This window comes from Grammomys surdaster, unplaced genomic scaffold (assembly GCF_004785775.1).
Source record: "Grammomys surdaster isolate TR1022 unplaced genomic scaffold, NIH_TR_1.0 61, whole genome shotgun sequence".
Lineage (NCBI taxonomy): Eukaryota > Metazoa > Chordata > Mammalia > Rodentia > Muridae > Grammomys > Grammomys surdaster.
This window is the reverse complement of record NW_021604563.1, coordinates 12,146,527-12,162,131: the sequence shown is the minus strand read 5'-3', so window position 1 is coordinate 12,162,131 and position 15,605 is coordinate 12,146,527. Positions and strand designations below refer to the sequence as shown.

The window sequence follows — 15,605 nt, the reverse complement described above, 5'->3', positions numbered from 1 at the left end:
TCTTTCTGAGGCTTCTTTTCCTTTCATCTCTCCAAAGGGTGTCCTTTCCCTTACCTCTCACTTCCTTGGACTGAACGTCTTTGGAAGGGTCTGTTTCCTTAGGCATGCCTTTGTTTCCTTTTTCTTTCTGAGCTCCCTTTTTTTTTCTGAACTCCTAAGCGCTTATGCTGCTCTGTTTCTGACCCGATAGCCTGTAATCCGTCTAGCACTCCCTGGCCTGCCACTACAGTCGAGCAACTTTTCTCGTCCTGCAAAACCAGAAGGAAGAGAACGAATGCCACCTGGGGAGGGAGATGAAATAGATCAAGTCCAAACATGCCTCTCAGAGCTTTACCTTTGTCCTGCGGTTCTGAACCCTTCCCGTAAACGGGGGTCTTCTCAGTGCCGGCGATGGTGAATTTTCCCGGGTTTCAGCACCACTTGTGGCCCACATGTAATCGTCTCGCCAGCAAGAACACACTCGGCAACACACTAGGATCCTTTCACAGCAAACGTTTATTCCAAATGAAAATGGAGGAAGACCCCAGGCCCAGAAAAGGCACTGCATATATACCCTTAGAGCGGTGTGTTCACCTCTGATTGGCTGCTTACTCGTTGCCCGCCAAAACGCCCTGGGATGGGCTTTGACTTTGGCGAGCTTTTACCATAGCACATGCGCAGTTTACTTGTTTACTAGGAGGAGCACCGGATGCCAGCGCCATCTTGCAATGGCGGATTCTGCCAGCACAAGCCACGGCTTCCTACATTCTGGCTCCATAAAATCAAAGAAAAGATGCTCAAAACTGAGAGCAAAGGATTGAAATCAATCTACTAAGCAACCAGAGCCCATAAATAAGCAGGCATAGCTATTCTTATATGTTGGAAGCCAGTGTTCAAATCCAAATTATTGAAAAATAATAAAAAACCTACCACACATTGATAAAGGGAATATTTCCTCAAGAAGTTGCAACAACTAGAAATATTTTATAGCAAAGGCTGGAATTCCCTATTTCATGAAACATATATGAAAGAACATTAAAGGTAACATAAGTTGAGAAACAATATACTTTGTGAGATTTCTATGTACCACTTCCTTAGTTAAGCAGCTCTTCCAAAATCAAAATCACTAAATAAACTTCAAGCTAATTTCAACATATAGCCTATTAGTATTAATAGAATATTCCATTTGATAAGTAAGAAAAATATCCATCTCATCAGCATATAGAAGTATCACTTAATTTTATCATATCATGTGCTATAAATCAAACCCAATCAAATACAAAATTGCAATATATTATTCATATCTCATTAAATAATAAACATTAATTTCTAGTGAGGTTTGGGAATCCACCATTTAATTTCTCAATGGACATAAAAAAAGCAAAATTGAATGTGAAATTAAAGAGTTGTAGTAATCAATTATTTATAAAATATATTTACAAACATAATTTCTCAATAGAATATATTTCAATATATTCCTATTTGCCAGTATGAAAATATCACTCATTTGCAAGTCAAATCTATCAAAAAATAAAATTGTATATTAACAATTCTCTCTACAAGCTGGATAAAGCAAGAGATCTTAACACAATGTTTAAGAAAGTCTGTGACACACAAAAAAAAACCTTGAATTTAATACAGAATTTCCATGTTTGAAGCTTCTACGTGTCCTGGGTAGAATCTTGAGAAAACAATGTATTGGTCATCATATACTATTCAACTTAAGTCTCTAATATTTCAGAGGTTAAGGATACTTTTTATCATAAGTATCAGTATCTTTTCTTTCTTTTCAAAAAGCTTCTATTTTTCTATTTCATAGAATAATGTATACACCATTGAAATAGAAGTATAAACTAAAGATAATCCAATATAAATCATTCATTTTTAAGGTTAATTATTATTCTACATAACTTTGTTCACACTTTCTATCAAAATTAACACGAAATAGCTATATGCCAAAGAAAAGAGTACTGTCATATCTTTTGAGAGAACATTACGTAATTTCAAAAGAATTTAAATAAATAGAAGGCTCAGGCAGTTTTGCAAGCATTATTATATTTATTCATGAGCAAGAACAGTGTCCTTTCATTTTCTTTTTATCATTGAAAAGAAAATAAAAGAATTAAATCTTTTTCAATGATGTTAACATTTTTAACAAAAAGAGGTCCTTCATTTTTTATGCTAAACAGAAGGATCAAATCAACAACAAATGCAAATGCTAGCTCTAATTCTAAGCATGAGCTTGATTATTCTGTGGAATGACATCTGAGTTGGGAAATGTAGGCAATCAACTTTGCTTAACTATTGATCACAGCTGCCTTTTACATATCCAAAAAAGCTCACTGGTCTCTCTATTGTTACCATGAATCAATCTTTTAGGATTGAAGGAAATTGGTTTTTGTTTGAATTGAATTATCTTACTCTCTTGATAATAAGCATACAACATAGTTGTCTTTCTGAACATTTTATATTAACTTACTTTGCTCTTGCTACAGTTTGGAAATAAAATAATGAGAACATCTTGGTTCTCTAATACTGACTGAAGGAATAAGTTCATTGCTTTTCCATGGTTAAGGAAAACAAATACTCATAGGATTTTGAAGATACAGGAAATAACTTGTGAAGTTTCAGAGAGAATTTGAAAAAAATTCAGAGTCATTTATTATTGCAAATTAATATTCTCGAGATAAAGAATCCTCTGTGATTAACAACACACTAGAACTGCTAAATCGGAACTTTTGCTTTGTTAGCATGCCTGATACTGGTCAGCAGATTCTGAGAAATTAGCAATGATTAAGCAGAGACTAGTATCATCAAGGGGAAATCTGGAAAGTGTTCCTTTAGAGGTCACAGAAGCTGTCTTCTAGAGGGAAGGCAGCTAAGGTTGTACCAAACATGCTATTGCAAGAGTCACACACAAGATATTGGTTTTGAAGGCATGAAGTGGGTCATGGAGAGCAGCTGAGGCTTGACACTCTGAGAAGCCAGAAGAAGCCATTAGTGAAGGCACAGCCTCCATGGTGTTTGAAGGCCCAGGGTTAAAGGGGTTATCTAAAGAAGTTGAGGCCTGGCACAATGAAGAGAGCCTAGAACAGCCTATTGGTGAAAGTGCAGCCTATTTGCAGAACAAGAACATAGCATTTTGGAAAAAACAGTGCCTTGAGATGACCACCAAGAACAGTAGCAAAAGTGAAGTAGAGCACAGCTGGATTCCGGAAGAAAAGATGTATTTGTTGTAGAGGAAAGAGTAACACAAGCTCCTTGAAAGAATGCTAAGATCATGAGTGAAACTTAGACATTGAATATAGTGTTCTTTGCACAAATGGAGTTTGGCTTTACTTTGATTTGATAGTGACAGTGCCTTGGTTATTTCCTCTTGAAGTAAGGACTATTTAATTTATTTTTGATTTTATAGGAGCCCACAATTCACAGACAGAATTCTAAAAGATATTTTAGTTTTATAAAGCGACTTTGAATTGTAATTAGAAATGACTGAATTTTAAAGTACTTGAATTTGGAAAGGCTGTGGGACTTTTTAAGTTTATAACATGTTTCATGTTGGGATATTGACACCATCTTGGGGATAAACTAGAAAGTAAAGTTTGTGGCTTAACAATGAATATTTCAGGGTCAAGGTAACAAGTTGTTAATTGTACAAGATAATTTTATCATTTGACATCAGGTAAAGTCATTTGAGAGGAGGGAAGCTCAATTAAGAAAATAGACCCATAAGATAGGGCTGAAGTCAAGCTTAGAATTCTTAGTGATTGATGGCAAAGGTCCAGTTCATTTTGTGTGAAGTTATTGCTAGGTTAGTTTTCCTGGTTTCTGTAAGAGAGGAAATTGAGCAAGCCATAGAGAGCAAGTCAGTAAACAGCTCTCTTCTATGCCCTCTTCATTAACACTGGCCTTCAGGGTCTGGATCTGTTTGAGTTTCTACCATGACTTCCTTAAGTGATATACTACACTTTACAAGCATACACCAAACAAATCCTTTCCTTCCTAAATTGCTTTTTGGTCATGATTTTTTATCTCATCAATTAAACCCTTAACTAAATTAGGTAGTATCTTTTCTTGGCAAGTCTGTTTATAAGACCATCAAATCTATAGCAGTTAGGGGTTTATTTGTTTGTTTTTGTTTTTATTTGCACATATACATTTTACCATCTAGCATTTCTCTTCCCAGATTGCCCTCCTACAGTTCCTCTTCCCATTCTTCCTCCCACCTGTCTCCAAGAGTATGCTCCCCCTCACCAGGCCTTCTCCATCCCTGTGACTTCATGTGTCTACAGATTAGGTACATCTTTTCCCACCGAGGCCAGACTAGGTAGTCCTCTATTATATATGTTCCAGAGGCCTCAGACCAGCTTCTGTATGCTGCCTGGTTGATGGCTCTGTTTCTGGGAGCTCCCAAAGGTCCAGGTTAGCTAAGAATGCTGTTCTTGTTATGGAGTGGTCCTCTCCTTCAGCTTCTTCATTACTCTTAATTTAACCTTAGGGGTCTCCTACTTCAGTCCTACTTCAGTTGGATGTAAGTATCTGTTTCTGTCTCAATCAGCTGTTTGATGGGCCTCTCAGAGGACAGCCATGCTCGGCTCCTGTCTGTAAACACATCACAGCATCATTAATCATGTCGGGCATTAGTTTTCTACCATGATAAATATCCAAAGTTGGGTCAGTCACTGGACTGACTTTCATTCAGTCTCTTCTCCATTTTCATCCCATTAGTTCTTTTATATAGGAACAATTTTAGGTCAGAAAATTTGACCATAGGTATGTAACCTCATCCCGCCATGTGAGGTGGAATCTAGCCCCTGGAGGTAGAATCTTTGAGTTCCCTCTCCCTACTATGATTTCTGCTAAGATAAACCCACTGAGTCTTGAGAGTCTCTCACTTTCGGTGTCTCTGCTACTTGCTAGAGGGCATTCCCACTTCCCACCCAATGAGGTTGAATATTTTCATTCATTCTGCTGGACTTCTGGGATTCTTTCTTGTCCCACCCCCAACAGATGATCATTTTCTCCTTTTCCCCTCCCTTTCTCATCTCTCATACAAGTCCCTCCACCAATCTCCCTTCCAGAATTATTTCTTCCCCTCATTTAAGTGACATTGAATAATCCTTACTTGGGCCTTTCTGCTTGCTAAGCCTCTTGCAGTTTGTGAGTTGTATTCTAGGTATTATATATTTTTGGCTAATATCCACATATTAGTGAATACATACCATGTATATCCTTTTGGGTCTAGATTACCTCACTCAGGATGATATTTTTCTAGTTCCATCCATTTGCTAGCAAAATTCATGATGTCCTCATTCTTAATAGCTGAATAGAATTCTATTGTGTAAATGAACCACTTTTCTGTATCTATTCTTCAGTTTAGAGACATCTGGTTTGTTTCCATCTTATGGCTATTTCAAATGAAGCTCATGAACATAGTGGAACACGTATCTTTGTGGTATGGTTGGGTGTGGGATCATGAAAGTTAGTGTGGCTCCCCATTTGATCTAAGGCTAGAATCCCTGAAGGCTATGAAGGGACAGTAGGAGTTTTGCCTGCTCCCAGGAACCAGGCACCAGGCCTCTGTCACTAGCCTCAGCCTTTCATAGATTTTGGGCATTAGTCATATAAAGGCAATGCCCCAAACACCTCCACATGCAAAGAACATGATCTGTGGTCAAGACAGATCTCCATTCTAATGAGGTACCTAAAGGCCTGGAGGATTTAGGCAATATGCTTTTCTTCACAGACATTCCTCCCTGCAAAATGAATTTAATCTCCAGCTCACCCTGAGAAGTGGGGTATGGTTTTACTCATCCACTTTCTGCCATGACAATAAATGCCTTGAAACCATGTACTGTCTCTTTTCAATGGGATCTGGCATGGGGAGTCATGGAGAACGCCTTTGCCTATAGAGCTGCAATATAGTCTCCCATAGAAGGCCTCTCTACACTACCAACCATGACCACTGCCAAGCCCAAGACTGCCAAGCCCAAGACTGCCACTGCTCATCAAGCCAAGGACTCTTTTTGTAGGACCAGCCAGATCCTCCCTCTCCCCTTCCCCCCCTCAACCTTGGGCTAGATACAGCCTGAAGGGCCCCACTTTGTTCTCCACTCTTCTGTGGCTTCTAGCAGTGCCTGAGTGTCCAAGAGACTGGGAACCAGAAGACCTGACCTCCTTGCAGGCCCAGGGACCCCCGATCCAGATCCAGATGCCTGGCACCTCAGACCAGTATCATGGGCCTTCCCTAAGGCCCAATACTTAGTCCCAACCTGCATGGCATAAGTGCAGACAATCCACACATCCTGCTTCCCAGAGCAGCTATGCCCTGTGGCGAGGCAGATACAGACCCAATAACACTACAGTTAGGCATCTTTTGGGTATATACCCAAGAGCGATTTATCTGTACCTTCAGGCAGATCTAGTTCCAATTTTCTGAGGATTCTCCAGATTGATTTCCAGAGTGGTTGTACCAGCTTGCAATCTCACAAGCTACAGAGGAGTGTTTCTCTTTCTACACATCCTCACCAATATAGGCTGTCACCTGAGTTTTTTACCTTAACCATTCTAATTGGTATAAGGTGTAATCTCAGAGACATTTTGATTTTCATTTTCTTGATCACTAAGGACTTTGAACATTTCTTTAGGTGCTTCTCAGGCATTTTAGATGCCTCTCTTATGAATACCCTGATTAATTCTATGCCCCATTTTTTTTTTATTGGGTTGTTTGGTTTTTTGGTGGTTAGCTTCTTGAATTCCTTACATATTTTGAATATTGACCACCTGGTAGAAGTGGGGTTAGTGAAGGTTTATTTCCCAGTCTGTAGGTTGCTGATTTGTCCTATTGACATTGTCCTTTGCCTTACAGAAGCTTTCCAGTTTCATGAAGTCCCATTTACAAATTCTTGATCGTACAGTGTGAGCCATTGAAGTTCTATTTAAAAAATTCCTCCTGTTCCAATGAGTTCAAGGCATTTTTCCACTTTCTCTTCTATTAGATTCAGTGTATCTGGTTTCATGTTAGGGTCCTTAATCAACTTTGACTTGAGCTTTGGGACAGGTGACAAATATGGGTCTATTTTAATTTTTCTACATACAGACAGGCAGTTAGACCAGCACCAATTACTGAAGATGATTTCTTTTTTCCATTGTATATTTTTGGCTTCGTTGTCCAAGATCAAGTATCTGTAAGTGTATGGTTTTATTTCTGGGTCTTCAATTCTATTAAATTGATCAACCTATCTGTCTCTGTATCAATACCATGCAATTTTTACCACTATTAATCTGTAGTACTGCTTGGTGTCAAGGAAGATTATTTCCCTCCAGAAGTTCTTTTATTGTTAAGAATTGTTTTCACTATCTTTGGTTTTTCTCATCTTCCACATGAAATTGAGAATTTTTCTTTCCATGTCTTTGAAGGATTATGTTGGAAGTTTGATGTAATCACATTGGACCTGCAGAATGCTGTTGCTAAAATTACTAATTTTGCTATTTTAATCCTACCAATCCATGAACATGAGTGATCTCTCCAACTTCTGAGGTCTTCTTCAATTTAATTCTTGAGAGACTTGAGCTGGCAATCTTGCCTTTCTTCTATTCATATTATTCTTAGGCTTGGTATTTTCATTGTGTCCTAGATTTTCCTGGGTACTTTGGATTAGGAGTTTTTATGTTTTCAATTTTCTTTGATATTGTGTCAATATCTTCTAAGGTATCTTCTATGCCTGAGATTCTTTTGTCTCTTGTATTCTGTTGTTGATACTTAACATTTGTAAATCTTGACCTCTTTCCTAGGTCTTCCACTGCCACAGTTCCCTTTATTTGTATTTTCCTTTTTATTTCTGCTTTCATTTTTAGGTCTTGGACTGCTTTGTTCTGTTCCTTCACTTGTTTGTGTTTTCCTTTATTTCTTTAAAGGATTTATTTGTTTCCTCTTTAAGGGCTTCTTCCCATTTATCTGTGTTTTTCTGGATTTCTTTCTGTGACTTATTTATATTTTCCTTAAAGGATTCTATTACCTTCAGAAGATAGAATTTTAGGTCATCATCCTGGTTTTCAAGTGTGTCCAAGTATCCAGGGATTTCTGTATTGGAAGAACTGGATTCTGATGGTACCAAAATATATTGGATTCTGTTGCTTATGATCTTGTTATCATTTGGTTATCTTTGGATATAACTGGCTTGGGTGTCTGTGTCTGGAGCCTTTCTTCTGTGTCCCTGGGTTACAGCTGGTTTCCTGAGAGCCCTGTGACCTTGGTTGTAACAGATCTCCTGGGAGGCCTTCAGACTGTGGGGTCTTTGGGGAGGGGGTTATGCATGCTAAGAATCTGTTGCCCTCACTGCAGAGGATATCTTGAGAGGGCTTCAGATTGTCTGGTTTGTTGCTCTGGGTGCAGTAGATCTCCTGGGAGACCTTTAGACGGTGGATACTTCAAAGAGTCAGACAGGCTAATGATTTGCCCTGGCAAATGGCACAAACTGGAAACACTTGGTTTTGAGTTTTTTCCTATCTCACTGGTGCTAGATATCTGACCTCATGCTTCCAGCATAAGGTGACTAGGTAGCTGACAAGAGCTATACTGAAAATCTAGGGGAGAGAAACTATACCTGTCCCAGCCACATCATAATCCTTATTGAACTCTTTGAACTCATTACCAAAACAAACATGGCAGATTAGAACCGGTAGCTAAAACTTTGGCCCCAGATATATAAAGTCTAATAGAGAAGCACAACAAAACAACAAAATAATGTAAAAATACTCTTGTGAACCTGAACATTCTACTATACTAATTCTGATGATTATAAGGTGAACAAATGTTTGAACAAATAATTCAAAGGAATGATGATAAAAATCATAAAACATAAAAGAGGACTTCAATATAAAGTAAAATATAATACAAATGAACAAACTGTATCCAACAAGGGAAGTGATTCAGGAATTGAAAGAGAAATTTCTCAATAAACAGAAATACAGAAACAATCAAGAAAATAGTGAACAGCAGAAAGACCCCTGAAGCTCTACTCTTAAGAACTTTAGATTCAGGGGTGAGAGAGACGGCTCAGAGATTAAGAGCACTCTCTGCTCTTTCAGAGCTCCTGAGTTCAATTCCTAGCAATGACAATGTGGCAAATTACCATCTATAATGAGAGCTGGTGACCTCTTCTGACCCACAGGAATACATACAAGTAGAATGCTGTATGCATAATAAATAAGACATTAAACATTTACTTAACTGTCTTCAGAGACACTCTACCAGCTGACTGATGTAGAGACCCACAGCCAAACAGTATAGCTTGGGGACTCTTGCAAAAGAGTTGAGGGACTCCAAAGGGATAGGGATTCCACAAGAATACCAAGAAAGTCAACTAACCTGGACCCTGGGAAGCTCTAAGAGACAGAAGCACCAACCAGAGAGCATTCATGGGCTGGACCTAGGCTTCCCCACATACTAGACCTAGGCCTTCACACATATGCAGCTTGGTCTTTATGCAGGTTCCCCAACCATTAGAACACCGGCTGTTCTTGTCTTAGTTACCTGTCTGTGGAATTCATTCCCCTTAACTGAGTTGCCTTGACTAGCCTCAGCAGGAGCGGTATCTGGGAAGAGTTCTTCCTTGGGGAGCAGGGCATTGGGGAAAGAACTGTGTGTTTATTATCCAAATATTTTAGAGTTTCAACTGATCAGTGACTAATGTGGAATTCCAGTGAGTTTTTTAAAATAACATATTTCCTTTTCCTTTAGTCATATACCTATTGATTTTCCTCAGTCTTAGGAAGACTCAGAAATGTTGTCAATGTTTCTAATTTACTATTTTCCTTCTACAGGATGTGTTCAACCTAACTCAATGATTCTCTCAGCTTTCAGCAATTAAAAGACCTCAAGAAACCTAGTATGGCACCAAAACCAAGGTATTGACATTGAATAACGTTAATTCGCCTTCTCATTAGTTCACAATGTAAGGAAATAGACAATTTTGTTGAATACATATATGTACTTTCTAATGACCTTGATTATTCCTAGGGCATCCAATTATGGAAATAAGTCTCTATATCCCCTTTTCTAAGAGATTAAAATGCATTTTTTGAAGATTTATTATTTCTAGTCCCACTTTAAAGATTTTTTTCCTATCACCAATTAAAATAGTTGAAAACTTACATATCTGATTTTTTTTATTTGATTAATGTTCTTTCTACATGTGCTAAGAATGAAAACCATAATTTTGGACATGTGAAGTAAGAATATACCATACCCTGATAATACATATAATTCCATGTATTTGCTAGAATTTTTAAATATAACAATTTTACTTTTTATATTTCTATTTTTAAAATAGTTTTTAAATTTAAATGTATTTTGACCATATTCTTTCCCTCCTCAAAGTTCACCCAGATCCTCTCCTCCTCCCTACCCTTCCAACTTTAAGTTCTGTCTCACAAAACCAACCATAGAAATCCAATGTAACAACAAACCTTCCCTCAAAATCCTAGAAAACAAAATAACTAACTCAAAAATATAAAAAAAGAAAAAAAAAGGAAACATCAAGCTCAGATAGTCATGACCTTTACCAGAAAAGCAACCTCAATTACATATACTAATTTTTAAATCAAATAACTTCATAGTGCTCCTGACATCATTTCTATATTTACCTTTCTAATTCTACTAAATATATCCATGCCACCAATTCATTGAAGGTTCAAAAGTTGAACAGTACATTTTAATTTTCTGTGTTTTAAAAAAAGCTTTGAACAGAATAGATATTTAAAATATAACCAGGAGTGAATGTATATGCATAATTTAGCCTGTAGTGCTTCAAGAATATTTCTGTTTAGAATCTGTTGTCTTTGGAAACTTTCTAGAAGAAAACCATTTCCAATTTTATAGCACTTGCATACTCTTGAGTACTATGAAAGTTAATTAATTTCCTTTATATTTATTGTAGTAGCATATATAGCCAATTAATATTAGGACAAGGAGGTAGACTGTTGACAGTAAAATGAAAACAGATACAAATACCATGTGAAAAACATTTATTAAGGCTTACAGACAGGAGAGCTTACCAATAACATAGGCTATCCAGCAGTTGACAGACACAAAAAGACCCCACAAGCAGACTGTAGAGCTCCACAAGGATTGCTCAGAATGTACATTAGGAAAACCCACCAAACAATAACTATGTTTTTGAAGGTCAAATAGAGCATGGCTGTACAAGAAAACTTTGCTTTCTCCTTCACTTTGATGGTAAATACCAGCAGGGGGAATTTCAGGCTAGAATACACAGCCAGTGACTTGCTAACTTGCTTTGTCTTAAGAAATATCAGACTTTGCATACATGTATGTATACATAAACACATATGGATATGTATAGGCATATGCAGTTTCATTCACAGAAAACAATATTTTTTTTAGAGTTTTTAAGAGATGTAAACCTTTTTAGGACATTCAGGTTCTTATCTTCCTCCCCAACCTCTACTGTTCTTTTAAGTTGACTAGATCCTTAGGACCAAAACAAAAGTTTCTTGTGTACATTTTGATGTTCTACTTTGCAGTGGTCATAGAAATAATTGTTTAGCATTTTTTTGTCTGTTTGTTAACTTGCCCAAATTGTTCCCTCATTTTTTGTTAGGACAATCTACGCCATATTGATTTTTGAGGATGTAAAATTAGCACATTACTTGCCATAAATATATGCAGTTATGGTAACATTTTTATGTGGCTCCAAAGGCTTTATTTGACTTCATATTTTCTGTTTGTGTTACAAAATGTACATAAATATGACTTATATCATTTAACTTTTAAATTATTTTGTCATCAATTATAGGAAAATTCAAAAAGATCAAACATACATTCTATAGAACTCATAACATCATATAGGAAATGAAAACACCTGTATTGAACTTCATATTTAATGTTAAAACCAATTATTTCATCCCCTAATTGCTATTTATTTGATGGACAAATAAATCATTTCCAACTTAATATTTCCTAAATAAACTATATTAAAGAATCCTTGACCATTGTGAAAAAAGTTAGAGCAATCTGGTGCCAAAAAGACATCTTCTTTAAAAATATTCTTTTTCTTATAGTACATCATGGGGCAGGGGAGATGCCTTGATGCTTAATATTGCCCTTTCAGAGTTCCCCAGTTCATCAAACAGACAGCTGAGGACTCCCTTTTACTATAGCTCCAAGAGATTATGATACCTTTGTTCTCCAAAGTACCTGAACATATTTGTCTCTACACTATCACACATACACACACACACAGACACAGACACAGAAACAGACACACACACACACACACAAACATGCACACACTGTAATTAAAATCAGCTTTAAATATGAGTACATGAAGTTTGGAGAAAAATGTGTTCTGTAGACAGGAATTGGAGGAGAGAACCTGGGGAGTGAATTCTATCAAGATATAGAATATACTTAGATAAAATTCTCAAAGAATTTTAAAAAAAATTTAGTTTAACCAAGCACAAATCAAAACAATCAATATATACCTAATACATGGAAAAAGAAATAAGAATATACTTGTTGTAGTCTTTTATTAAAGTTAGTATTTTAGAGAAATTGCTTCTATTAGATGAGCCACTAGGGCAACTAATAAGAAATACAAGAATAAGATAAAAACATTATAACATTTTTTAAAAAAGAATGTTCACAAGTCTTTTAAACTTACAATGAACATTCATAAACAAAACAATTAAAAACATGACAAAAATACAAATACCAAAAAGAAAAAAAATATTGAAAAAAAATTGTTTAGTTGGTAAAGGCATTTGCTTCCAAGGCTGATCACCTGAGTTTAATCACCAGAACCCACATGATAGGAGAGAACAACACAGGTTCTCTTAATACAACATGAACCCATGGTATGTACACCTGTAGAAATACACACACACACACACACACACACACACACAAAGAGAGACATAAAGAATAAATGGACTTTTAAAATTAATGACAATATTATTCTCCAATAATAATAATCTTAGTTGACACCTACAGAAAAAAATATGAAAGCTATTTCTAAAAATTAGACTAAGAACACATACATAAATATATTGAAGCTATGGTTAAAAAGAAAATGAAATTGTAAAGTAAAACAGGCCATGTAAAGCCAAAATGTGTAGGGATGTGAGGGTGGGAAGGTAGCCCAGGTCTAGCAGGGATACTTTGTGACATCACATAGCCATAACAATCAGCCTGGCAACAGATGTGAATCCAGTTCAGAAATCAGTGAAGGTCTTCCTTGGCTTTCCCGGGGCAACCTTATTCCTACTTCAATCATCCCTGGTTTCTAAGCCACTGAAGGCAGTCTTCCAGAACATGGAAGATAATCCGGAGGAAACCAAGGACACTAAGAAAAAAAGAACCCCGATAAGGTTAAGACTTGAGAGAACCTGTAAGAAGGAGTTTCGTGACAGCCAGAAGCTTCGGAAAGGATACTTGCTGCCATCCGAGTCTGTGCAGATCCTCCGTGACTGGCTCTATAAGCATCAGCCTAATGCCTACCCTACTGATGCAGACAAACGAATGCTGTCCAAGAAGACAAATTTATCGTACCTGCAGATATCCAAATGGTTTGCAAATGCCCGCAGACGCCTTCTCCCGGAAATTCTTCAAAATTCAGACAACCTTAGCCACACAGACCAGGTTGCCAATGCAGCCCAGAAGCAACACTCCAATCCATCCAAAGAGGTCAAGGTGCAGCTTAACCCAAAAGAGAAAATTCAGGATCTGCCCCTGCCAGTATGCCAGGAATATCAAGAGAAACTGCCATATCTGGAGTCTTCTCCAAACCAGGAGATTATCTCAGAAGAAAAAACAGAGAAAGAAGACAGAATTTTAATCAGTGAGCCTTTGTCTTCTCCTGAACTTACATGGCCAGAGGAAACGGGAACGCCTGATTTTAGCAGCTTCTACATGTTGGTTGATGCTGCTGTACAGAAGGCAGCAGAAATGGAGGAGCAAAAGAAGGAAAATCCTAATCCATAATCTCCCCAGCAGCAGTACACATAGCCAGTCCTTTGAACTATGGGGGGGGTTCATTTATGCTCAACCCTATTTAGCTTGTAATGTTGTCTTGTAATATCATCTTGTAATGCCATCTTCTGTTTCATATTATTGCCCTTTTTTAAAAGCTTTTCCATTATCACATCTCAATTTTGCTAAATATGTCAATGTTTTCTGCTGAAAGTCAATATCCATGATTCAGTTTTTGACAAATTTCTAACTTTATTCTCCTCCCCTGGGCTTTAAGACCTATATATCTAATTTTAAACATCATGCAAGATTCATGGAAGGATGTTCAAGGTTATTCTCAATTTCTACACCCCAGATAGTCCTGGACATCAAGTTATCCTCCTTTCCCTCTCTTTGTGTAACTATATTAGTAGTACAGATACTAGAAAGGAAAGCTTAAAACCAGGTGCTTATGACACTGCTGGCCAGATTTTAATGTGTGAGTTTTTAAATGCTTTCAACTCTGTGTTTCCCTATGTACAGTTTATTTTCTGTTAGAGTTCATCTCTGCAGGAATATAAGTAGGAAAGCCAAAGTAAAATGATTTCATAATTTTGAGGAGGATAAGAGTAATCTCTTTAGGTGAATACTAGTGAACATTTGGCATGGTAATTTCATGGACAACTTCAATTTAGCAATTTACTACTGCCAATTCTTAGTGTGTTCACTGAGTTTGGAGAATGTGTTTTGTTCGTTTTAATTATCCGCATCACAGGAAATGTGTAACAATAAATTCTCCCAAAACCAACTATAGATACTTTATGGGGGAAAAAGGAATCAATCTAGATTATTTTAGTAAACCAGAAATTACACTCAAGTAATTTATATTTTGTTTGTTTTACTTATTTAATATTTATCTCTCATTTCAAAATGCGTGAATTGTTAGGGTTTGGTGAGAATTTAAATTCTCCATATGAAAATGTTACTGTGGATATGTGAATGCAGCATCTTCTGTTGTATGGAGCTCAGACAGATATCCAATAGTAACAAAATATACTAATTCTGAAAGCTGTAATTTAGGGTGTCTAATGTTATAAAGCTAAAATCTGGCCAATATGACCTCCATTTCTGCTCCTGCAAGAGCAAAACACAGTGTGTTTTGGTTGTTTTAATTCATTTCTCATTAGTAAGAACTTTCAATACAATATATTTTACCTTCTTAAATCATTTTTTGGAAACAGTGTTAATGTGAATAATTTCTGCTTGCACATTAGTAATAAGGGAAGAGGTCAACAATTCTCAAACTGCCATTCCAGAAATAGAGTACAGCAATTCAAATTTCTTTTTGAATTTTGTTTTTGACAGTTCTATAAGTCATATAATGAAATTTAGTCATTTTTATCCCTATTTCCCTATCATTTCCCTTGTTTCCTGCTCTAAACCATATTTCCAGTATGTATGTACCCCTATTCATTTTTTATGTGATCTAGTGAGCAGAATTGCTTCCCAGACCCAATTGTTAGCTGCCAATAGTCACCTTAGAGATATATGGTGACTTATAAGAACTGACCTCATCTATGATTAAATGTTACTTGGTAGACCTTGTGCAGAAATCACAACTTCAGTGAGTCTATGAGTATAACAACAAACTCAA

The 15,605-nt window shown here is 36.8% G+C and overlaps 1 protein-coding gene across 1 annotated transcript; it reads left to right on the top strand.

The window, feature by feature from the left end:
* The first annotated feature begins 13,315 nt into the window (after positions 1-13,315).
* On the top strand, positions 13,316-14,008 carry Tgif2lx (TGFB induced factor homeobox 2 like X-linked). The gene is given in 1 exon segment (XM_028774877.1): positions 13,316-14,008. A coding segment is annotated over 1 exon segment (693 nt).
* The last annotated feature ends 1,597 nt before the right edge of the window (positions 14,009-15,605 follow it).